A 26,438-nucleotide genomic window follows, 5' to 3' on the forward strand; every position below is an offset into this window, starting at 1 on the left:
TAACTGACATAGTTTACAGCAATAAGCTATGAGACAAGAGAAGTAATAATGGCTAATATACTACACTCAACTTGGCATGATGCAAATGAGAAAACTGAATGACCCATATGTAAAAGTACTGTACTATCCCTAACCCTTATTATATATGAGCTTTTTCATTAGCATGAAAAATCAATGTACTGCATCTCATGACACACAAACACTAGAAAACCATATGAAGTACCATGTAGGAGTCATATCAATTTACATTTTTGTACTTTTCCATTATGCCAATTAAACTCAAAGTGGAGACTAAAATTAAATGCAAGTGTATTACCATAACAGTATATAACAGAAATAAGAGATTACACCATTCTTTGAAATGTGAAGCATGATCATACCAACAACTTCAAATGTATTACATAACAGCCTTATTAAATTCACCTGCTCTCTTAGAAACCATAGTACTCCTTGTGCAATTAACAAACACTAGCAATTTATCAGTCAATTTTGCAAGCTGTGAATATTTACATCCTTTTATTTTAAAACAGTGGCACCATGAGGATATAACAATATATATATATATATATATATATACTCATGTGTGCACATGCAACATATGTATATAACAAATACTAACCATTCATACAAAATGAACATATACTGTACTCCATAAAATGGTGCATCCTCTCCACTGACAGCCCAGACCCTACCTCCCCCCACTAAAAGCTTCCCTGCAGCTACACTGGTGCAGCAACCACATGACAACTGGAAGTTAAGCTAACCAAACACCTATGTACAAATCTGAAGAATTTTATGCAAATTCCCCATAAAACACCACTGCCAATATAACAACTATGGGATGAGTGGCTTATATATCATGATGTCAGAAGTGATAAAAAGACAAATAAAATCTATAAGAAAACTTGTCATATAGACATTTCAGGCCTACAAACATTACAAAAATAAACCTAAGAAGTAAACAACTGCTCCAATCATGGAAAACATTCCATATCTCAAAATCTCGAATGTGGAAAGATGGTTGATGAAATGAGCACCTAATCTCAGTACAGTACTGTACTCACATATACTTGTAGATCTGGATTAAATTTCAATGTACACAAATTTATATCCAGGATGTAATACAATAAGGCATTACTCAATTGATCTGAGACTGGATCAGGAATTGTGTTCTCACAAAGTACTTCATAGTGTGTGAATGATTAAAAGTAAAAATTGAGCTTTGGTGAGGTACTAATTAAGGCACAAACCACTGACCAAGTCATATATAATTTAAGTTTATACAGAATCTGAACTGTCATAAATATAAACACTGACACATTCAAGGTGCAATTGTACATCCCATTTGTCAAACACTGCTTTTACAGCACTGATGCTTCTCTCTCTCTCTCTCTCTCTCTCCCCCTATCTATCTCCATCTTCTGTGTGTGTGTGTGTGTGTGTGTGTGTGTGTGTGCACACACATAATACATAGTACACATACTAGTACACAATTTTTATATACTTATTAGGCACATTATAACAATGGTGTTGTTTTCAAATTTCTTAGCATCAGTTTAGCTTTCATGATTATGCGATTTATTTCAGTCTATAACCTCATGGCATAGGATGTGCAAGTGTGGTCTGTTATACATGTCATTACTTAGTAGTGACATAGTATAATGTTACAACTATATGCAAACCTTATAGAACTAGTAATAATACGGCACATCATTCATGTCTACCATTCATGTCACATGCAAGAAAAAATTCAGGATCATGCAATATCAGTATTTACATATGCATAGCAACTGATTAAGACATCTATTTCCAGCAGAGAGGAAAATGTTATTAATGTAAACACTCATTTTGTGAGACTTGGTCTGAGCAGTGATTATTCTGGCTCTGTAGAAAAAAATAGCATCTGGAATACAGTTCTCCTTGTTGCTCTATCAACAAATAAAAAAATAAATAATTTCTTGGTTGTGAAATATACATTATAATAACCAACAGACTGAATTAACACAAAATGTCTTACATATCATCTAACAGGCATACCAGGAATTCCATACAACTCATTATCTTGCATCTGAAATTAGCTAGCATCTACAGACCTGGATTTATATACATTTCTTTGTCAAAAACCCATTACTGACTAAGAACATTTCAACATACACCAGTATCCTGTTGGCCTTCACATCCTAACTAGTGGTGCTTGGTGACTGAGGCACAGGGACAGGATTGGTTTTGGGAACAGTCTTTGGAGGTGTCACTGTATTTTTTGTTTTCCCTACATCTGTTTCTTCTCCTATACTTTCTGCATTTGCTGTTTCAAAGTTCTTAGGTGATGTTGCCTTATTTAATTTACAAGATGTTGGCTTACATGTTTCAGTTTTTACTGGCATTTCTTGCTTTGAATTATCAGCCTTGTTTTTAGATTGACTGGAACCCTTACAGTTTTCTGTTGCTTTAAGTGAAGGCTGTGCTGCCTGAATTTTAGCTGCACCTGCAGATGAGTTTGACTTATACTGAGGCTGCTTGGGTTTTCTGTAGTTTTCATTTCGCTGCCACTGGGCCTGCCCACTTGAGTGTCTGCTTCTTGACCCACTCACCTGTAGAAGTACATGCAACTAATATTAGGTGGAATATCTCCATATCATATCATATATCAATTACAAAGGGTCCAACATGCTTGCATGGGAGTCCAACTACCTACCATATGTGATGCAAGCAGGCATCATAGCTTCGATAACTCAAAAGGGGAGGTTTGGAAATGTTAATTACCTTACTCTTTTTCTCCCGTAAGATGTTCCATACAAAGATGAAGGGGTCATGGAGCTGAGCTAAATACCTGTCCAGTGCCATGAACTATACAGTGAGCCACGTAAATGTGTACAATGCTAGGAGTCATTGATGAATAGAGCACACACTAACAAAGCAAAAGTGTTTCTGAAAGGAACCTTGGGCATTATGGTGTTGAGCTAATATCAGATAAGAGATGATTGGATGAAAAGGTTGGTGTATCACATGCAAGACTAAGGTATAGGAAAGTATTAATGAATAATAATAAACAAAATAAAGACCTCTAATGCACGATATAAAGAAAACTACTTTATAACAGTACTGCCACTTTATTTGGCCTCCTAATGACACTGGTTTATAGAAAAAAAAAAAAAATCTGAGGCAAGCATGTGAATAGGTGTTTCTGACTAATTTTGATATGCTTAATTCAAATTTCTAAACAGTTTTGCTCTGTCACCTCTAGTTTTTTTGCTTTCACATATCCCTTTTTTTATTATAATGCATATATTTATAATATAATGAGTTTATTTCTTATATTAAAATGGCATATTACAAAACGAAACAAAACTGACACAGAACACTGACAGAACTAAATATTACAATTACTTGGATATAAGCATATATACACACCATAGCACTACAGACAGTCAGAAGTGAGTTTTTTTTTTGATGATCTGGTATTCTTTGCCTCTGGGATGTCGCGCAGGAGCATCCAGCAGAAGTCCCCAGTCATGCTGGGGTTTCACTTGCTTTGGTAGTTGCTCTCCATCTCAGTAATATCTTGGTGGAACCTTTCCCCATGTTCGTCACTTACTGCTCTGAGGTTCTGGGGGAAGAAGTTGAGGTGGGAGTGGAGAAAGTGAATCTTGAGAGACATTCGGCACCCCATATCTTGATAAGCCTGCAACAACTTCTCGACACGCTCTTGGTAATCTAGTGCCCGTGTGTTACCAAGGAAGCCATGGCAGACTACCTTAAATGCTTCCCATGCTCTCAATTCCTTCAAGGTGAGCTTCCCCTCGAATACCTCATCCTTCAGCATCTCCCGGATCTGAGGTCCGATGAAGATGCCCTTCTTGAGCTTAGCAGAACTGATAGCTGGGAACAGAGTGCACAGGTGTTGGAAGGCAGCGCCATCCTTGTCCATGGCCTTCACGAAATTCTTCATGAGGCCAAGCTTGATACGAAGAAGGGGAAGAAGCATCTTGTTCATGTCCACCAGAGGATTTTCTTGGGCACTGTGTTTCCTAGGCACAAAAGTGCTCCTAGACCCCCAGTCCTTCTGCGTGTAGTGCTTGACATGTTTGAGCTTGTTGTGGTGCGCGTTTTAAACCAAGTTCCAAGGAAATAGGATGGTAAATGGATTTTTGGTGAATATTTTGGGTCTAGGCCTATATGCATACATGTACATACATGTATACACATATTTCTCAAAAACTAGAGGTGATGAGTGAAAACAGATTTCAAATCTGAAATCAGCACCCCAAAATTAAGTTAGAACACCTAATTTCATGCTTGCCTCAAATTTTTTGTAAACCAGTGTGATCTACCATTCTTTTACTTTTTCTCGGGCAATCCCCAGATTATGCCTCATAATTGTTATCTATCTATCTATCTATCTACAGCCAGATGCCATAATTCGTGCTGAGCTGCAGACCTCATGTGAGACAGTGGAGGTCAGCATTGGTCAAGCTACAACCCTCATATGAGGTAAAACACACACTGGTTATGAAACAATGACTCCTGGGAGGAAAACTACCTTACAAAGAATTAGCCTGGCATGGGTTAATCCCAGAAGTGGGGGGCAGAAATGAATCACCTCCCTGGTACCATGCCCTCCCCCATTAGGTTGCCCTCTCTCTGACTCACACCCCCCCTCACTCATATCAAACCATTATTTCATCTCAATTTGACCTCCCTCCACCTCCCTACTGTACATACACTCTCCTAGTTAATCTCTTATTTTATTTCCAAGGTCAAACCATCACAGGGTATTTCTTCTCATACAGTACTTTCTGGCAGATCCAAAACATCACAAAGATCCATTACTTCCATATTCAGCTATCTGTATTTCCACCTAACTAAACAAGCTCCTCTCCAATAATTAATATTCAATCCTCTGGTTTGCTTTCAGCAAAATCCAAGGTTTGCTTCCATACATTATAGCTGAGTTCACAAAACTGCCATGTACAGGCTTGTATACTACTATACTCACCTCCCTATTCCTTAAGACTGTTATGTGAACCTGCAACCATTCTTCCTTGCTGAACCCTTTCTTGCCCTTCATTTTATAATCTTCTGTCCCTGATCATCACACTACTTAAATATATAAAGGTATTTCCTGGCTGTTCTGCCTCATTATGCACTCAATGACTTCATGTTTCTCAAAACCTGCAACTTTCTTCTTTGCCACATTCACTGTAGATTTAACCCTTCCATGACCACTAGTGTCAAAAGACGTTTTTCCGTAGTATGGCCACTGGTGTCAATGCAGTGTGACTTGTAGAAAACTGCAAAAAAAATTTTTAAGAGAACGAAAACCCTAGATGACTTGAAATGACCTATACTACGTTACCACACCCCCCATTTGTCAGTTCAGTGCTTGCTGCTGTGATGAGTGGATGACCGATTATTGCTCGTGGCCATGCCTCCACCCCCTCACATCGGCCATGCCGAGAGGGGGATGGCATTGGTAATGAATGGTGATGGAGGGAATATCTCAAATTTGTTGTATGCTGATGATGCAGTGTTACTTACAAATAGTGGACAGGAGCTTGGCAGGCTAGTGCAGAGTTTTGCTGATGTCTGTGAGCATTGTGCCTTGAGAGTAAATGTAGCAAAGAATAAAGTGGTGGTTACTGAGAGAGAAAGTGACTACCAGTGCGATGTTACAGTGAGTGGAGAGAGAGTGGAATTGGTGGGACAGTTCAAATACCTTTATGTAGTGGTAAAAAAAAAAGAGGAGGATGTGCAAAAGAGGTGAAAAGTAGTGTGACACATGGAAGGAAAGTAGCTGGTGCAATGAAGGCCTTGATAAGAAACAGAGGCTTGAGTGTTGTAGCTGCACGAGGCTTGCACAAAGAAGTGTTAGTGCCAACTTTGACATATAGATGTGAGACTATGGTGTAGCATGAAAATGAAAAATCAAGAGTGACAGCAGTGGAGATGGGACTGCATGTAGAGTACAAAGAGTGGATAGGATACTAAAGAGTATGATTCACGAAAGATATGGAGTGAGGACATCTGTGGACACCAAAATCGAAGAGAGTATACTGAGATGGTATGGTCATGTGGATCGAGTGGATAACAATTTGAGAACTGAAAAAGGTATATCTGAGTAATTTTCAAAGGGGGAGGAAGCGAGGTACAGTAGGCCAAGGAGAGGGTGGAGGGATGTGGTGGATGAATGTGTGAGGAAGAGAGGTTTGGAGGTCGGTGAGGCTAGGGGATTCACAAGAAATCGAGCTGGCTGGATGAATATTGTGAGGAGAAGTGCATGATCAGGGATTTGGCACCCCTTTTTAACATCACAGCGTCCAGATGAACTCTGTCGGATATGTGTACTTGAAGCTGCAGAATGTACTGAATGTTTTTGACGTATCAGATAGAACTGGGATTCCAGTGCTTGAATGGTGAGTGAATGGAAGCATGGCCCACCGGATTGGGAAAATTTGGGCTGTCTGGACATTGCTACTCCTAACTCTGCCCTAAGGTGGGAAAGAAGGTCCAGGTGATGATGATGATACATACCAGCCCAGGCATTCAGTTATGGAGTGCCAAGTTCCTCTCTAAGTATTGTGATGACTGTTTCATGGGTCCAAGTGTTGGGAATGCTACAATGTTTGTATGAGTAGTTGTTAATGTTTGTGAAGGCCTGGATTCCATATGGTTCTATGTGCTTCCTTTGTACACTGCTATCACTGTGCGCCTGTTCTAGAGTGAAAGAAGTTATGTTGCGGTCGAGTGGAAAGGTGATGTGTGTCAATAAAGTGATTTGGAGACTTCTCTTCCTATCTAGGGAAAACTTTCAAAGATTCAGAAAAAAATCAAAACCTTGTGCTAACCTTCGTGACGATGTGTCCTCCTGAAGTATTTCTGACACGATTATGATGGGGATGGGGATGTTGGTCCTGATGCTGAGGGGCACGGTCCCCCTCTGAGGCCCGTCGCTCTCTTCGCCGTGTTCCCCCACTGCCACTACCACTCAGGTTTCTTTGGTAACTGTCTGACCCTATCACTACTGTGCCCTCATTTTCAGACCTTGTGCGCACTCGAGCCTTCCTTGCTTCTCGTGCTGCATCATATTCCTCAGGCTGGAACAACAAATTTGCTTCCAAGTAAAAAATGTCAGATATTACTGACAAGATACATCAAACCCCAGCCCACTCTCTGGGCGGCCCCCCCCCCCCCCCCCCAAAAAAAAAAAAAAAAAAAAAAAAAAAAAAAAAAAAGAGGTTTTTATAATACTCTTGGGTGTCACATTTTTCCCTCCCCCAAAATATGTTATAATACCCCTAGGTGCCACACTTTTCTATGTGACTGTCATTCCAAGTGGTACCAAAAAACTGAAAGACTCCTGAAAGTACATCACCATCATCCTGACCTCTTTTCCTGCCTAAGGATGAAGTAAGATATGGTTCAGAAATCAAGCATGACTGAGAGAGAACTATCAACAGCTTAACCAGTGGAATGGGTCAGATATTCATTTATCCACCACTGAGCTATTTCACATTACTAGCAAGAGTGAATTAGTAAAAAATAATTAAATAAATATATAAGTAAATAAAATTAATAAAACTCATCATGTGTTTCTCCATACGTAATATATCTCACCAACTTTATCCCTGTCAATTCCAAAGACGATTCAAATTCCATACCCCACTGTCTTACACAATTCTTTATCACAGCCATTCAATTTCTTGATCCCCCCTTTTAATTTGTTTAATTCAACCATATTCTTGAGCTACAATATCTCCTTCTAACATGAAAATAACTCACACATACCCTATTCTACATCCATTCTCTTAAAAAAGATTACACCATCTAAGCACATTTGCTACCACCCTATTATTAACAACCTTCTTAACTCCACATCTTTCACAAAATACAAAGGTTTTTATCTTACCTATGCAACACACTACACACCCTTCCTAGCCGCTTTTCCACTGCACCTGCATTCTCAACATTCCAAGATCTCGCACTCACATAATAATACGGCCACCGAAAAACTTTCCTACAACCCTCTTGCAGCTACTTACACCTCTAGTACCAAAGCTTTCATAGCCTGAGCTGCTCTGTTCTCAACTTCCTTTATATATTAACCTCCCTTTTCCATTAACCATCATGGTACCTGAACATTTTCGTCAATCTGTTGATCTCCATCCAGCGGCACCTCACACTATCACCTTCTTCTTTAACAACTTTTACTTTACTCTTGTATACATTTATTTTAGACTATACCATTCAGACATGGGAGAAAAAAAAAAAAAAAAAAAAAAAAAAAAAAAAAAAAAATGGAGGAGGAGGAGGAGGAGTGATTCAGTCTCAAGAGATCTGTTCAGTATGAACAAGCAACACAGCATCAACTGCATACACAAAATTGAAATGTTCCATCCTTGTCAATAGTTTTTCATACGACAAAATGCAATTCACAGAATTTAAACAAGACCGAGAAGGAGAGGTACATAGAGATTATATTACAGAATACGTTATGAATACAGAAATAATTGTAAATTCCTCATACACACCATTTCAACCCTGAAGTCTTCTATGCTTTTATATTTGCCCAATCTTTCTTTTAGGCGTTCCTTCACAAACAGGGATCCACTGTTCTTATAATACTTTAGGAATGCCCAAAACTTCTCCAGTCCATACAGTTGACCACATTCACTGTCTCGTAATGTTTCATCCTGAAAATCATTGTAGATTTCATCTCGGAAGTGTTTCTCCAATCCATAGCTATAGAAACGGAAGAGGCACTCCAAGCCATACCTGAAATAAGAGTGAATACTGGTGTGAGGAGCATAAGTACAGTGTTTGGTTGAGAAATGTAAGTGCCTTTATTTTAATGAGAAAAACAAACCTAAATTTGCCTTAGGGCAATTATGAGAGTTCATGAAAGGCTTGTCCGTTCCCTCTTGGGAATCCTCCAACAGATGACAGAGTCAGTGCTACTCCTCACACATGTCTTCATTCATTCATACAGCAACAAAGCAAACCCCTCCTTTTTTTTTCCCAGCTTTATAGCCATCGTTCAAACCTGATTTAACATATGCCCGTCTGCTCCTCCTCTCTCACAAACAAAGCCTGGTAAATCTCTTTCTTTCTCTTGCAGGCACACATGCACTCATTAAACATTATCTTTGTCACTCACTCCATTCACATCAAATGCAGTTACTTTCATGATATCATCTCTGACATCCAATTACTGTAGATGACTATTTTTGTGTGGCCCCGGGCTGGCAGTAAACCAAGCATTGCTGTGTCCCTGGCAATTTAGCAGTTCAGCCATACTGGACATGGACAAGGTGCTGGATTGTCAGGATAAACATGTGAAAAGTTGGCCTCAAACAGCCCTACTTCCTTTGTGCATGGCATGCAATGAAAGTACCCAACAAACATTCATCCTGACTACAACACACAACCACTGATTTACAAACCCAGGTCCCCATTTCAATTCTAAATACAAACATGCTGGAGTAAACAGAACTACCCTCACTCCAAACCTTTATATTCATGCCACACCAATATTTCATCCTCACTCCAAACCTTTATGTTCATGCCACACCAATGTTTCATTCCTGTATGTTCTGGGTGATAACACACTCATACAGTGTCAACTAAAACCTTCTTGTTCTGTACAAATTCCTTTAAAACACCATACACTTTCTTTCCTCAAACCACTCTACTTTCCACTGCTTTTCCATCATGCATCATGTTATCTGAAACCTCCAAATACAATACGGGTGAACCTACCCCCCATCCTTGACGAGGTGGCATGTGGAGGTACAGTACTTAGGATAATTTGCCACATCTAAGCAATGGTTTCCTTACTGGGTATCTATCTGGTACTGGAGATGATTAAAACAAACATATATTTACCTGTAACCAACTTTAGAATCTTCATTTGCCAATCTTCTAAACTCTTCATACATTTTCTTGTTGAAATGCTCCCGCAAGAAGAAGGACCAGAATCGGTACAATGTGTTCATCTCAGCACTCTGCCCAATTCCAAGTCTCTTGCGCTCTGAAACGCATAAGCCAAACAAAACTACAGTAATCACATAAAGCTCCAAACTCAATGAAAAAATGCGAAATCTGTGAATATGATAATGGCTGAAATGAACAGAACTATAATGAGAATGAAGAATGGGATGGCACTAGATACTGATGAGGCATATTCAGATTTTATAAAATGTAATCAGTGGTAGGTGGGGGTGCTCACCATTCACTCACTCGATGTAGTGCTGCTTTGGGTTTCTGCCCATTCCTCTCTTCTTTCCTTCCTCTTCTGTCTTTCTTTCCTTCACTCTTTCCTCTTCTTCTGCCTATGAGTGACTGTACACTCCCTCCTCTGTCTGTCTTTCCCTTTTTCTTTCCTCTTCCTTCTGCCTACAAATGACTACCCTGAGTGACAAACCAAATGGTTTCCTTTACACCAGGAAACCTTTTACTATGCTAGGTGGTAACCTTAAAGCCATATTATGGCACCTGGTGGTTTAGTGGGTAATTAAGGTGCTCTGATCGGACTGAGCCTGTGTACATTTACATCCAAGGGGTGGTTGGGGTTTATTGCTCGCATAATGCGATTTAGGGATGAGTGAGGCTTGCCATTCTCATCTTAAATGTCAGGACCAACCTGCCGAGCCCCATGTTCCTACACTCCTCATGGGGCAACATAGGATTGGATGATGGAAGGATGGATATACAGTAATGTCATGGAAAAAATTCAATAAGCTTATGTGAGAAGTATACCTGAAACTCTCGGGTGGGATGCGGAGGGGGGAGCAACCACATCACAACTAAAATCCATTAACAACCTAAGCACCACCATTACTGAACTAACTACATTAACACACACAAACAAGACAATGAGAAAAAAATCTGTGGACACCTCTCATCACAGAACAAACAGCAGCAATTTTTGGAAGATAATGACAAACATTCACATCCACTACTTCATCCCCTCCAACCCATGCATACAGGTCCTCGGAAGGCACTTTTTGTGGCACATCTATTCTGACTTCTGGTTTGGTGAACGTGGTTCACACACACTGGTGAGCGGTACACTGTAGATGAACTTCACTTCCAAGACAGTTAGAGCTGTAACCACAAGTGCACATTGATAATTTTATCTATCTATCTATCTATTGCCAGATGCCTTAATCCCGTTCGGGGTGGCCACAAACAAATCACCTCCACGTTGCCCTGTTCCCCACCATTTCACTGCCCTGCTCCCAGTTCACACCCCCCTCTCTCATATACCTCTCCACCCCATCCCTCCATCTCATCCTCGGCCTCCCCCTCCCTCTCCCCCCCTCCACCTCACTCATATACACTATTTTTGTCAGTCTTTCACCCTCCATCCTCTCCACATGGCCAGACCACCTCAGTGTATTCCTCTTAATGCTTCCTATCACATTCACACCACAACGCTCTTTTATATCCTCATTTGTCAGCCTGTCTCTCCATGTGACTCCACAGGCTCCTCTTAAATAACTCATTTCCACCGCTCCCACTCTTGGCTTGTGGCCATCCAACAGCGTCCAAGCGTCACTTCCATACGTTAGAGCTGGTATCACAACACTGTTATGTAGTAACTTTTTCACTTCCATGCTTACTTCCCTGTTTCTTATCACTGCTTTCAAGGAACCAGCAACTGCACCCTTTCAAGCACTTCACCCTTCAAACCTCCATCCTTACTCATCACACTACCCAAGTACTTAAACGTACTCACACTTTCCAATTCCTCACCATCCAACCTCGCTGTACATTCACTGACTTCACCTCTCTCAAAGACCATAATTTTACTCTTCCTTACATTCACCTTTAGATTCCATTTCTTACACACTCTCCCAAACTCATCCACCAAGCCTTGCAGCTCCCCTTCATCTTCACTCAACAACACAGTATCATTTGCAAACAACAGTACAGGGAATTTCCAAACACTACCCTCTCTCACCAGAGACATGACACATCCCTGTTTCAACCCAACCTTCAAAGAAAAAAATTCACTCAGTTCACCATCCACATGCACTGCAGTCTCAGCACCATCATACATACCCTTCACAGCATTCAACCACTTCCCATCTACTCCATATATTCTTAATACTTTCCACAATCCTTGTCTATCCACCATGTCGTATGCTTTCTCCAAACCCATGAAAGCTGCATACAACTTCTTTCCCTTCTCTAGAAACTTTTCCACTAAAGATCTAAGAATGAATATCTGATCTACACAACCTCTTCCCTTCCTAAAGCCTCCCAGTTCTTCTCCAACTAATTCCTCTGTTATTTCCCTAACTCTGTCAATAAGTATCCTACCATACACTTTTCCTATTATACTAAGAAGACAAATGCCCCTATGATTACCACACACTTCTTTTTCCCGTTTTCCTTTGTACAAAGGAATAATTATACCTGACTTCCAATCCTCCGGAAGTCTACCTCCCTCCCAGGCCAATCTGCACATCTTCCACATCCATTCTACTACTATCTCTCCCCCCATGCTTCAACATTCACCACACACTCCATCAATTCCTGGGGCTTTCCCCAATTTAACTTTCTTCATTGCTTCCACAACTTCTATCCTACTGATTTCTTCCTATCTTCTCACCTCCGTACTACATGCTCTCAACTCTCCAACTCGAATTCTTCCCGCTCCTTCTGGCATCTTGCCAAAAACCTTTCTAACAACTTTACCTCATCATCCTTCCCTCCTCTTTTCTACTCTGATGGTTCTGTAGCTATTTCTTCAACTGATAAAGCAGATCTCCTCGCACAGACTCTCTCCTCCAATTCCACCTTAGACGATTCTGGTGCTGTTCCTCCATCACTTCCCCCCTCTGACTACCTCATGGCTGACATTAAAATTCCTTCGGCTGATGTATTTTCTGCTATCACTGGCCTCAATACTAACAAGGCATATGAGCCTGATGGAGTCCCTCCTGTTGTTCTCAAGAACAAGTTTGCTCTCATTCAGCCAGCCCCAAAGAAGGGTGACCACTCCCAACCCTCCAACTATCGTCTAATTGCTTTAACGTCCTGTATTTCAAAAGCTTTCGAGTCATTTCTCAATAGAAAAATTTTAAGACATCTTTCCTATCACAACCTTCTTTCTGATTGTCAGTATGGGTTCCGTCAGGGACGCTCCACTGGCAATCTTCTCACCTACCTTTCAGACTCCTGGTCATCCTCCTTTCGGGGCTTTGGCGAAAGCTTTGCCATTGCACTTGACATCTCAAAGGCTTTCGATCGAGTCTGGCATAAATCTTTAATTTCCAAACTGCCCTCTTACGGTTTCTATCGTTCTATCTGTGCCTTCATCACTAGCTTCCTTTCTGGTCGTTCTATAGTCGCTGTTGTAGACAGACATCGTTCTTCTCCTAGATCTATCAACAGTGGTGTTCCTCAGGGCTCTGTCCTATCACCAACTCTCTTCCTTTTATTCATCAATGACCTTCTAAGCTGTACATCTAACCCTATCCACTCATACGCTGATGACTCCACCCTTCACCTTTCCATTCGGTTCATGCAACGCCCATCTCAGCAGTTGCTTCAACAAACAAGGGATGAGGCTATGGCACACCTAATGTCTGACTTGGCACGTATCTCTGACTGGAGAAAAATTAATCTTGTTGTTTTTAATGCATCTAAGACTCAGTTCTTACACCTATCAACCTGTCAAAATCTTCCACAGGTATACCCACTAATGTTTAATAATATTCAGCTTAATCCTGCATCATCCTTGAACATGCTTGGGGTTTCATTTACTCGGGACTTATCTTGGAAAGATCATATTACATCTCTTGTTAAATATGCTTCCAAGAGATTGGGTGTGCTAAGCCGACTCTGTTCTTTCTTTACCCCTGCACAATTGTTGAATCCATACAGGGGTTTTATCCGCCCCTCTGTGGAGTACAACTCTCATGTGTGGGGAGGGTCCCCACATACAGCTCTTCTCAATAGGGTGGAGTCAAAGGCTTTCTGTCTCATTAACTCTCCTCCTCTTACTGGCTCCCTTCAACCTCTGTCTCTTCACCGCACTGTTGCATTTTATCTCTTTTCTATCGTTATTTCAATGATCACTGCTCCTAAGAACTGTCTGCTTGCATTCCTCCACCTCTACGACGGGCGCGTAGCACCCATCTGGCAGAAAATTCTCATCCCTTACCTGTCCAACTCTCTAATGCAATAGTTAACCGTTACTCCCAGTCCTACATTTATGCAACGGGTCAACTCTGGAACAGTCTCTCTCTGTCTGTATTTCCTGCTAGCTATGATCTCCAGTCCTTCAAATGCAGTGTGTCCAGGCATCTCGAAATGATCAGATCTTGAATCTGGCTCTCTTGTGTATTTTGTTTTTCTCTTGGAGGGAACAGTTATTGTGGGCTCGTGGCCTTTGGTTCCTTCTTCCTAGCATAAAAAAAAAAAAAAGGTAAACCATCCAACAGTACTTCATAATATGGATCCTTCATCACACAAATCATTATTATTGTTTCTTTTTCCTCTTCCTTCTGTTTATGGGTGACTCTACACTGAATGACAAGCCAAATGGTTTCCTGTACACCAGGAAACCATTTACTAGGCTTGGGTAGTAACCATATAACCAAACTATGATGCCTGGAGGCTTGGTGGGTAATTATGATGCTCCAACTGGATTCAGCCTGTGTAGGTTTATATCCAAGGGGTGGCTGGGGTTTATTGCTCATGTATTGCCACTGAAGGATGTATAAGGCTGGCCACTCTCATCTTAAATATCTGGACCAACTTGCCTAGCCCTGGGCTCCTACGCTTATCATGGGCCAACACAGAATTAGATGATGTATTAATTTTCCTTCCTTTACAGGTGGCTTTACACTGAGTGACAAGCGAAATGGTTTCCTGTACGCCAAGAAACCATTTACAACACTGGGTGGTAACCATATAACCAAACCATACATGCTTCCTACGTGTCAGCAAGTGGGTTGGTGGAGGATTAGTGCCTCTCCCCGTAAAACAAATAACTCAAAGTCAAATGGCCACCCCTTACGGGATTATGGCATCTGGCAATAGACAGATAGATAGATAGACAGATGTACACTATGTTTAACTAAAACCCTAATCCTAAAGAACATCATCCCCAATATCCCACTGTCTGACTCGATATAGATTCTGACCCAAGCAGATGACCACCACACATTTTACCAAGTTTGCCAAACTCATACTATGTCACCAAGAAACAACCTCCATAAAGATCCACATTAGCAACAAGACACAAAGTTTTCAGTACAGTTGTGGGAAACATTTTCCCACAGAGCGGTTGTGCTCTTTACATTTTAAAACAGTTGTCCCTGTTGAGAGCAGACGAAAACCCAGAGAGTGTTAATGACTAATTCAAGAGGTCTTCTAACCCAGAGATTGCATTACAGTTCTGTTTAATAATTATTATTACCAATAAACTAAATGCTACTGCTTTATCCCTTGTGGACAACTACAGTATATTGTAAATATGTGTAAATACTTACGAATTTTCCCCTGACCTAGCTGCATCTATGTGGGAGGATGACGTGTATCCCAATTACAAAACGATGGCAGGTTTAACACACATTCACATAGATGAAATGAATATTTGGCTTTTGTTTATTTAAAACTAATAAAGATTAAATTACAGTATGTTAGAATTACCTTGTATATTTCATGAAGTAGTTCACTGTATTTAACTAACTATAATTCATCATCATCATCATCATCAGCCGTTTGAGTATCCACTGCAGGACCGGCCTACCCCGACCGAAGTCGGGACGATACAGCCAACGTATCTCTACCAAGTGGCTTAGGCTGTCTGGTAGAGATTGTATGTAGGGTGAGAAGTGCTTGTAAGTGTAATTGTAGTGTTGCAGTGGATTTGGATGTGTGTGTAATCTGTGAACCAAGTGTAATCGGCCCGCGCAAGCCGACTGGGTGCAAGCATACTTTACAGTAAGCGACACTGGTTCAACCACAGTACCCCTTGTGTCCGCCAATGCAGTACGTGGCCGGGTGAACACTCCCAAAGTTTATTACCCTGGCGGGTCGCGAACCCTGGTCCACCCGTGTACGAAACGCACACTCTATCACTGTACCGCAGAGGCTCCAACTGTAATTACCTGGTAATAAATAGCTGGCATCTCTGAATCCTATGAGGGAAGAGAGACTCGCCATTTTTTCACTCTGTTCCTGAAGCTTGTTCAAGCCACACACTGTATAAAACGCACCTAAGGACGTTTGGAAAGCCCCAGGCAAACCAACCGAGACCTCACACCCGTCGTCATCTGTTATTCCGACTCTATGTAGCTAAGTAACCTTTATGATTTGGCCAAACAGGGGAGACTAGCTAGGATATATGGAGATAATTACTGGTGAGTTAGAGTATTAATTATACTCTAATTTTCTAAGAGACTTCTATTATTTAAATTTAGTACTGGCTATGTTTAGACTAACACTCATCAGAGAAAAGAGTGTATAAAATTTCTGAAAACAGTACTGTATATCCATATGTGCAAAACTTTTATTAAAAATGGCTCCTTAACCTTCTCTCATTGAGACAGATTTCAAGCACTCTACCAAAACCAAGGTTCCATATTCATATACAGTAAACCCTCTATATAATGAACTAATTGGGAGAAGGGTGTATCCAAAAGTTCGCTATAAACGAGGAGTTCGGTATTTCTGAGGGATTACCGAACTCAGTTCACTATATAAGGGGAGTTGTTCTGTCCTAAGTGCTCAAACATAACCTAAACTAACTCTATTAAGTTTTACATGGAGAATTCAATGGTTTATGAAGTTGTACATCTAAATACAATACTGTATGAAGGTGTACATTTAAACACAATATCTATAATAAGAAATCAGTGTAATGTAGTACTGTTATAGTACACTTACTGTGCCAGGATGGGCTGCTGTTGTCACTGTGAGCTGATTTGCAAACTTCCCTCTCCTTTAGCGACCTTTGTTCGCAAAATCCGGGAGAAGTTCGGTCACAATTTGGCCGTTTGCTATACCCGAAATTTGCAAAACGGGGGTTTATTACATCGAGGGTTTACTGTATTATCCAACAGTGTCCCATACGTCTCTACCCCCTCACCCTCAATTTTTTACATTTTCTTCTACGAACTACTAACCCCTCTCCTTCAAAAACAGCACTGTCCTGTACTGATGACTTCACACCATTCCGGCTCCAACAGTATCCATACTCACTAGAGCAATGGCCTGGACAAAACACAATGACAACTTCAGCTCTGGAACTGTCTCCCTCTGTCTGTATTTCCTGCTGCCTATGATCTCCAGTCTTTCAAACGCAGTGTGTCCAGGCATCTCAAAATGATCGGATCTTGAATTTGGCTCTATATTGTATTTTGTTTTTCTCTTGGAGGGAACTGTTACTGCGGGCTCATGGCCTTTGGTTCCTTCTTCCTCGCATTAAAAAAAAAAAAAAAAAAAAAAAAAATCAATCATCACTTTCTTCAGTCCACACACACACACACACACACACACACACACACACACACATTTTCTTTTCTTTCCTTTTTTTAATACCAGAACAGAGGAAGGAAAAACAAATTAATAAAAAAAAATAATAATACAGTAATCCATACACCATATTACTGGCATCCTCCATTCATAAAATATCTGTAACAGTTGTACTTGAACAGCTGTAGGTTGAAGCTTGGGGGGAAACAACTCCAGGGAAGTGAGTTCTAGAGAGATGTAGTTCAGGAAATAAAAGAATTCTAATAGGCAGAAGTTCTGCAATATGGATGTGTGACATTCCACTCATGAACAATACCAGATGCCAGTGTAGCACGAGGGAAGGCATGGAGAAATGGCACAATGGACACAACTTCATCTGAGCATTTGCCATAAAAGTATCTGTAAAATAACGCAAGGGAGGCAATATTCCTTCTTACTTGTAAGGGAGGTAGTTTATTTATAATTGCTGGGCTATTAATAATTCCAACAGCTTTCCTCTGAACACCCTAAAATCTCCTTCTTTAACCCATCATTACCACTAAATACACATGGTCATAGGTAATGGCGACAATCATCCACTCACTTGATGTAGTGTTGCCTACTCATTCCTTCACTTTTATCATTCTTTTTCTGTGTCTGCCCTCCTCCCTTCCTATTTCTTCCATCTTTCCAGCCATTTTTCATTACTCTTTCCATTTCAGGTGGCTCTACACTAAGTGACAAGCCTAATGGTTTCCCATAAACCAGAAAACCATTTACATGAGGTGCTATCTAAAATTTTCTGGACTGGAATCATGACTCCTAAATGGGCTGTAGTAGCATGACGCACATCTAGGTGGCAGCAGTAATATGCACTGTGAGTCAGTGTGCCACGTGGCGCGGAGCTAGGCGGACATGGGGATTAGTGATGTTCCTTTGTTTGCTGTCATGCACGTGCTGTCTGGCGATTTTCAAGATGGATATAAAAAAGGAACCTTGAATTTGAACCAAATTTTGTGTGCATCTCATGAAAAATGTAACAGAGACCCTGGCATTGATTCAACAAGTGCTTAATGACCAATCTCTTGGTCAGACACCCTCACCAAGCCCCCAAAAGGCCAGACAGGTGAAAAGTAGTGTCAAGAGCATGCTGATTGTTTTCTTTGACATCAAGGGGATGGTGCACAAAAAATTCATCCCAGCTGGCCAAACCGTCAATTCCAACTTCTACCGTGATGTTTTGCTGCGACTGCATGAAAATGTGAGAAGGCAACACCCTGACCTTTGGCAAGGCAACAACTGGCTGCTTCACCATGACAAGGCCCTGTTTCGCAGTACGTTCAACACCCAGCAGTTTTTAGCCATGAACAACATGGCTATTGTCCCCCACCCTCCTTACTTGCCGGATTTGGCCCCCTGCGAATTCTTTCTGTTCCCAAAAACGAAGATCAAGCTGAAAGGGTGTCACTTTGATACCAGTGAGGACATCCAGAAGGAACAGCTGGTGGTGCCTGACACTCTCATAGAAAAGAACTTCCAGGGAGCGTTCCAAGACTGGAGGAAGCCCCAGGACCGGTATATCAATGCTCAAAGGAACTACTTCAAGGGTGATGATGGCCAGTTGCAGCTATGGTGAGTTTTCAGTTTTATGTAGCATTACAATAAGGCCCCATAACTAACGTTTTTTTGACTAGTGATTTTAAGTCTAGCGATAGGATAGAAACTGTCTTCAGCTTCATAATTAGCAACAAAAACCTCGAAACTAGCGAGTCTTTGGCAATAGTCATCTAGCGAGCGAGCCCCAAGGCACATTTCGACTCGATTTTCTAGGAAGCGAGTCTCGTCTAGCGAGTGAGCTGCACCCAGCGAGCGAGTCATATGGGGAGTTTCGATTCACTGTTGTCCTGCCCATTGCTATGCTAGTGCGACCTTGCCCTTTTTTATATCTGGCTACCCCCATTGTTCACTGTTTTTGCTAGCCTCATGGCTTCTGTGGCTTGTGGTGGAAATTGTGATGAACCTAATGACTATGCAGTGTCTGAAGGTGATGATGAGGTACTACAGGAGATATGGAGAAAGGCTGGTGCTCAAGAAGGTGCCAATGGTGGAGAGGAGGGTGGTGATGGTGGTGGTGGCGCTTACTCCCAGTAAGCATGCGCACTCCCAATTCCCAACTTTTTGTTGCTTTGTCCTATTAATTATAATAATTATATAAAAATGTGACTATTTACAGTAGTGGATAAAAGTAGACAAAAATGGAAAAATAGTCAAACTTTCTAAATGTTCAAGTCAGTTTTTATTTTTTGCAATATAAAGTGTGCCTCCAAACTAGCAGTTTCACTAGTGAGGTTTCATCAGTCTCTTAAGATCGCCAGTTGCGAGACCCTATTGTAGTCTGGAAAATTTTGGATAGCACCTAGTAATGCTAGGTGGTAACCATATAATAGTGCTGTGTGGGCCCTAATATGGTACCTGTTAAATTGAAACCAATACTCGATATTCTTCCCTGCATCTTGCTGTGCCAAGGTGCTAATTATGCAGTGGAACACTGGTTCACTGCTCAGGATGGCCCAGCAGGGGCAGTTGCTTGCCTGTAGTTGATGGGTCTGCTCAATTAAACAGACCAGAGCTAACAACAACAACACATCATAAAAATCTAGGGCTAACTCTGGATACAAACATTACCTTTTCCCAGCACACAAGCAACACAAATGCTATGGAATTCAGTAAACTTGATGCCTTCAAAATACTCACAGCCACTACCTACTGACAGTTCATTAGAACGATAATGATTTACACACATCCACGCTGAGCCCCCACCCTATTCATCATATGGAAAATCTTCAAAACACACACAAAAAAAAGGCCTTAAAAATAATGAGAATATGCATGAAGACCACAAATATAGTTTACCTACATCAAGAAACAAAAATACCCCCAATCAAGGATCACATGCACATAGAGACACAGAATTCACTTCAGCTCAAGGTTCACTCCACCCAAGCACTTGATTATGTAACCCCCACTGGAAAGGAAGTAAACAAAACAACCACCTAACACTAGACAGCATGTCTTAAAATAACATTTCTCCTCCTCCACCTCACATTTGAGTACACTTCAAAAATGTCTTCAAAATCATTTATTCACTACAGTCATCCATTACATCCAGCTGAACAGTATCCTTGATGAACCACTAACAGATATCCACTCCTCTGAAATTTCCTTACCAAGAGAGGCAGAAATGCACATTGCCAGAATGTGATTTGGTCAGATCCCTTCCCTGCGTCAGTGCAATATGACTTAACAGTCTACTAAGCCCACACTGTAATGCAGCCCCCACACCAGAGAACATAGTGCTACTTTATGCACCTAACACGACACAAACAATCCTTCAACACAACCTCAATGATATATCTCTGAAAATGAGCAACTGAAGTAGTCAGTTTCCTGTCACTGTTGTTCAACCCTGGTCATGCCTTACCCAGCAGACCTGAATGTCTGAGGGCAAGCAGCTGCCCCCGTGAGGTCATCCCATAGGTTCTCTACACCCTTGAGGTGTCTGCATCGTAGTGTGGCATATGTTGTGCAGGGTGCCATAATATGGGCATTGTTGTGTGGGCCATCATTACAAAGGTGGAATGTGTCATCCGAGTTCCCCCTTAACCCAAACATAAGCTGGTAAATGAGGGGGGGGGCTGAGTGATATCTTGATCCAAGCCTAGCTAAGTGAATTCAATCAACTCAGTTTAAGGACATCTCTGATGGGTGGATGTTGGAAGGGGACCTTGTAATATTGTGTTCTGAGTGAGGCATTGTACTGTCCTGCAAGTGAAATGAGATGTAGGCATTTCTTCACTGTTAATGCTGGAGTGTCAGAGGGTGAGATGTTGTTGAAAAGGGTCAGGTAATGTTTGTGTGGTGACTGTTTTATGTGTCTAGTTGTGTTGTGTGGCTCTGTCATATAATGGCTTTGTCCTGTGATCCACTGGGTTCATATCACTATGAGCCTGGTTTCTTGTAAAAGTCATTTATGGTACCTTATCTGGTCATATTCTTCCTTGGTATAGATCTAAGTTTCCTGTCACTCACAAATTCACACACAACATTTTTACCTCAAAATTCATATTCATTCTCACAAAATGACCATACTTGTATAAACAAACTTCCACACTACAGTCTTTAACATGTCACTTTCTTTCTTATTCTATCCAACTTAATCTAAATATAAGTATTCTTTAATGTCCCACTGCCACTGCTCTCCATATTTGACTTTGAACTCACGTCACACTAATCCGATAACCATGTTAAACTGGGGATTGAAGTACCCCATTATCAAAACATGAAAATCATGCATTGTTTCACAAACCCGGATTTTCTGTTCATAACCTGCTGATGGTGGGTAGGGGTGTTTACCATCCTTTCACTTAATGATGTGTTACCTTCAGATGACTACACTAACTGACAAGCAAAATGGTATTCTGTAACCTAGGAAACAATTTACATTGGGTGGCAAACATATAAACAATAAATGGAAGCCTGGTGGTTTAGTGGGTTAAGGTACTCCAACCACATGTGGACTGTTAGAATAATCCAGGGATGGCTGGGGTTTATTGCTCACTCACTGTTTCTCAGGGACATGTTGTAAACCATCCTTGCCTTACATGCCTAGCCCTGGGCCCACACATCATAGATTTCAGGTGCAGTACAAGACTGGATGGATGGATGGAGTATTTTTAAAAGGTAGTCTCAGGTTTAGAAAGAATTGTCACCAATTCTTTATTTTAAAAAAATGAATATATAAATAAAACAAAAATAAATAAACAAATAAAACTTCTTCAAAATCTCACCTTTCAAGCACCTAGCTCGGTATTTGTGATAAACTTGCTGTGTGAACCCATTCTCTTTGAGAAGTGAATGTGAAGGATGCTGGAAGGTTGGCAGTGAGCCTGGTAATGACCCGTAAGATCCATAGCTGCTTCCGAAGCTGCCAGACAGCTGACTCTCACTGGGACTGGCATTTAGCTCACTGTGGGAAAAGATTCAGATATACGTACCACCTTAACTACATAAAGTATGCATATTTTTTACTTCTATAAGGTTGTAATGTTTTAAATTCTCTCTTGGGAGCTTTTATATGCTGATGATTTAGTTTTGAATGCTGAAAACATGCAGGAGGCCTAAGAGAAGTTTGAGCAGTAAAGAGATGGATTTTTTTTTTTTTTTTTTTTAATGTGGAATGGAAGCAAAGGGGCTGAAAATTAATAATGGTAACAATGTGGTAGGTGAGGACGCTCACCATCCACTCACTCATTGTAGTGCTGCTCTCGGGTGTCTGCCCTTTCCTCTCTTCCCTCCATTCCCTCCTTCCTCTTCTGTTTTTCTTTTACTTCATTCTTTTCACGTCCTTCTGCCTATGGGTGACTTAACACTCCCTCTTTTGTCTTTCTGTCCTTCATTTTTTCCTATTCCTTCTGCCTGTGGGTGACTCCACACTGAGTGACAAGGTGAATGGTTTCCTGTACACCAGGAAACCATTTACTATGCTAGATGGTAACCATATAACCAAATTATGGCACCTGGTGGTTTAGTGGGTAATTACAGCACTCCAATCAGATTGAGCTGGTGAAGGTTTATATCCAAGGGGTGGTTGGGGTTACTGCTCACATAATGCCACTCAGGGATGAGCGAGGTTCATCACTCTCATCTTAAATGTCAGGACCAACTTGCCTAGTCCCAGGCTCCTACACTCCTCATGGGGCAACATAGGGCTGGATGATGGATGGACGGAACACTAATGTTATGATGCAAGGATGCTACCATCACGGAACAAAGTGTGAACTAAGTGCATCGCTTTGTAGTATGTGCAAAAGTGTTGCGAGGAATTCAGGTCTGCATATAATCTGTAACCGATAGGGACTTTGGTGAAGGCTTTCCCACTGCACGTGACAGCTCAAAGGCTTTCGATCGAGTCTGGCATAAATCCTTAATTTCCAAACTGCTCTTTTATGGATTCTATCCTTCTGTCTATGCCTTCATCTCTAGTTTCCTTTCTGGTTGTTCTACAGCTGCTGTAGTAGATGGACACCATTCTTCTCCTAGAGCTATCAACAGTGGTGTTCCTCAGGGACCTGTCCTATCACCAACTCTCTTCCTTCTATTAATCAATGACCTACGCAATACATCAATCTCTCTCTCTATCTGTCTACCTATATACACCTATCCCCCACTATTCAACAGGGATGTGTTCCATAAAAAGTGGTTGAATAACGAACCTATTTTTCTCATAAGATTGTTAAGAAATAGGGGGATTAGGTTCCTGACCACCTTTGTCATTCAAAAAACATTCAATAAAGATGGAAAAAATACCGGTAAGTGTCAACGAAAGTGACACAGGGATTTGAGCTGTTTTCTTATAGACCTACGTTCTCAAGGAAAATCATTTTAGTACTACATACATCTCAGATGATTGACATTTGATTTTCGATTAAAAAAATATTGGAGAACAAACAAAATATAACTACTTGACGATATTAAAGGAAGCCGCCTGACCGACTGGACATGATGTCACCACACCAAACTCAAATATATTTAGTTTAAAATCATAAATAGCAGTGAAACCCTAACTGGAATCTCTGAAACCTAACTGGGAAGCTTCACCCCCAGGACCCCCCAGTGATTGTATCCTACCTAACCTAGTGCAAACTATGATGTGCATTCCGTAAAACTGGCGTCAAAACAGTATCGTGTGTTAAGAGCGTTCATTAATCACTGGCGCAATCGTCACCAAGGTTGCCACTTGATATTTTTTATTACCAAATGCGCGCCAATTTGGTAATGAAAAATTCGTTTGGAAATGAATCAGCATGATCCATTACCAAATGGATTTTTCACATGTATGAAGATGGTAGATTGTCTGCTCTCTTTGATTAATCTGCTAGCCTACTTAGCACAAAAATAATCAACATGCTGCTAATTATAATGAGTGATTATTTTCATTTGTATATAAAATTAATGAAGAATAAATGCTTGCTTTAAGAATCTGATAATGAAAAGTTCTATCTATCTATCTATTGCCCGACGCCCTAATCCCGAAAAAGGGTGGCTGCAGACAAAACGCCTCCAAGTCACTCTGTCACCCACCATTTGACTACCCTCCCCCCAACTCACCCCCCCCCTCCCTCATATACCTCTCAACTCCATCCCTCCACCTCATCCTCAGTCTACCCCTCCCTCTCCCTCCCTCCACCTCACCTACATACACCCTCTTAGTCAGTCTTTCATTCTCCATTCTCTCCACATGTCCAAACCACCTCAGTGTATTTCTCCTAATCTTCTCAACCACATCCACATCTACCCCACAACGTTCCTTCACTTCTTCATTCGTCAACCTGTCCCTCCACGTCACTCCGCATGCTCCTCTCAAGTAACTCATTTCCACTGCTCTCACTCTTGACTTGTTCCCCTCTTGCAAGGTCCACGCCTCGCTTCCATATGTCAGGGTAGGGATCACAATACCATCATGCAGTGACTTCTTAACTTCCATACTCACCTCCCTATTTCTCATCACTGCTTTCAGTGTACCAACAACCTTCCTTCCCTGCTGTACCCTTTCACGTACTTCATCCCCCAAAGTTCCATCCTTACTCATCACACTACCCAAGTACTTGAATGCACTCACATTCTCCATATCCTCACCATCCAACTTCACTGCACACTCTGTGACTTCATTCCTCTCAAACACCATAACTTTACTTTTGTTTACATTAACTTTCAGCTTCCTCCTCCTACACACTGTCCCAAATTTATTCACCAAACCTTGCAACTCCCATTCATCTTCACTCAACAATACTGTATCATCAGCAAACAGCAATACAGGAAGCTTCCAAATCTCACCCTCATTCATTAGGGCCAGCCCCACATCCACTGCCCTACCTTGCACCTTCTTTACAACCCCATCCATATATATATTAAACAGCCATGGAGACATCACACACCCCTCTTTCAGTCCCACACTGAGATCAAAGAACTCACTCAGCTCACCATCCACTCGCACCGTAGCCCTAGCTCCCTCGTACATACTCTTCACAGCACTCAACAATTTCCCCCCCACTCCATATATTCTTAATACCTTCCACATACCTTGCCTATCTATTCTGTCATAAGCTTTCTCCAAGTCCATGAAGGCAGCATACACTTTCCTTCCCTTCTCTAGATACTTCTCCACTAAACATCTTAGAACAAATATCTGATCTACACACCCTTTTCCCTTCCTAAATCCCCCTTGTTCTTCTCCAACTAGCTCCTCTGTCATATGCCTAACCCTATCAATGAGTATTCTACCATATATTTTACCAATCACACTAAGAAGGCAAATACCCCTATGGTTACCACATACTTCTCTCTCCCCTTTTCCTTTGTACAGAGGAACAATTATACCTGATTTCCAGTCCTCTGGAGCCCTTCCCTCTTCCCAAGCCAATCTACACAACTTCCATATCCACTCCACAACAATCTCACCCCCATACCTAAGCATTTCACCACACACTCCATCAATTCCTGGGGCCTTTCCCAGCTTAATCTTCTTCATCGCTTCCACTACTTCCGCCCTACTGATCTCTCCCTCCCTCCTCTCATCTCTTCTTCTCCCAGCCATTCCCCAACCACTTATACTTACACTGCTCTCACTCTCTACATTCAACAAATCCTCAAAGTGCTCCTTCCATCTCCTCAATCTCTCTCTCTTCTCCTCCAACAATCTATTATTCCTATCTTTCACTCCCCTATTACTTCCCCTTTCACACTGCCTTACTTTCTTTACCTCCTTCCAAAGCAATTTCTTACTCTCCCTCCATTTCACACTCAGATTCCTCCCAAACTCTTCATCCACTTTCTTCTTACTCTCCTTCACCAGTCTCTTTACCTCCCTTCTCCTGCTCACATATACCTCTCTCTTCTCTCTCTCATCT

At 41.3% G+C, this 26,438-nt stretch overlaps 1 protein-coding gene across 1 annotated transcript in view; it reads right to left on the reverse strand.

The window, feature by feature from the left end:
- Positions 1–1,682: 1,682 nt before the first annotated feature.
- larp (La related protein) overlaps positions 1,683–26,438 on the reverse strand; it is a 163,772-nt gene continuing 139,016 nt past the window's right edge. Inside the window, exons 11-15 of the mRNA XM_080283271.1 lie at positions 22,320–22,498; positions 9,883–10,027; positions 8,529–8,772; positions 6,846–7,094; positions 1,683–2,591 (exon numbers count right to left, since the gene is read on the reverse strand). Coding sequence (XP_080139397.1) covers positions 2,181–2,591; positions 6,846–7,094; positions 8,529–8,772; positions 9,883–10,027; positions 22,320–22,498 — 1,228 coding nt within the window. The 3' untranslated portion in view covers positions 1,683–2,180. The remainder of the gene's footprint in view (positions 2,592–6,845; positions 7,095–8,528; positions 8,773–9,882; positions 10,028–22,319; positions 22,499–26,438) is intronic.

This window comes from Coenobita brevimanus, chromosome 97, assembly GCF_032717465.1.
Source record: "Coenobita brevimanus isolate Jiangsu-jjx chromosome 97, ASM3271746v2, whole genome shotgun sequence".
NCBI lineage: Eukaryota > Metazoa > Arthropoda > Malacostraca > Decapoda > Coenobitidae > Coenobita > Coenobita brevimanus.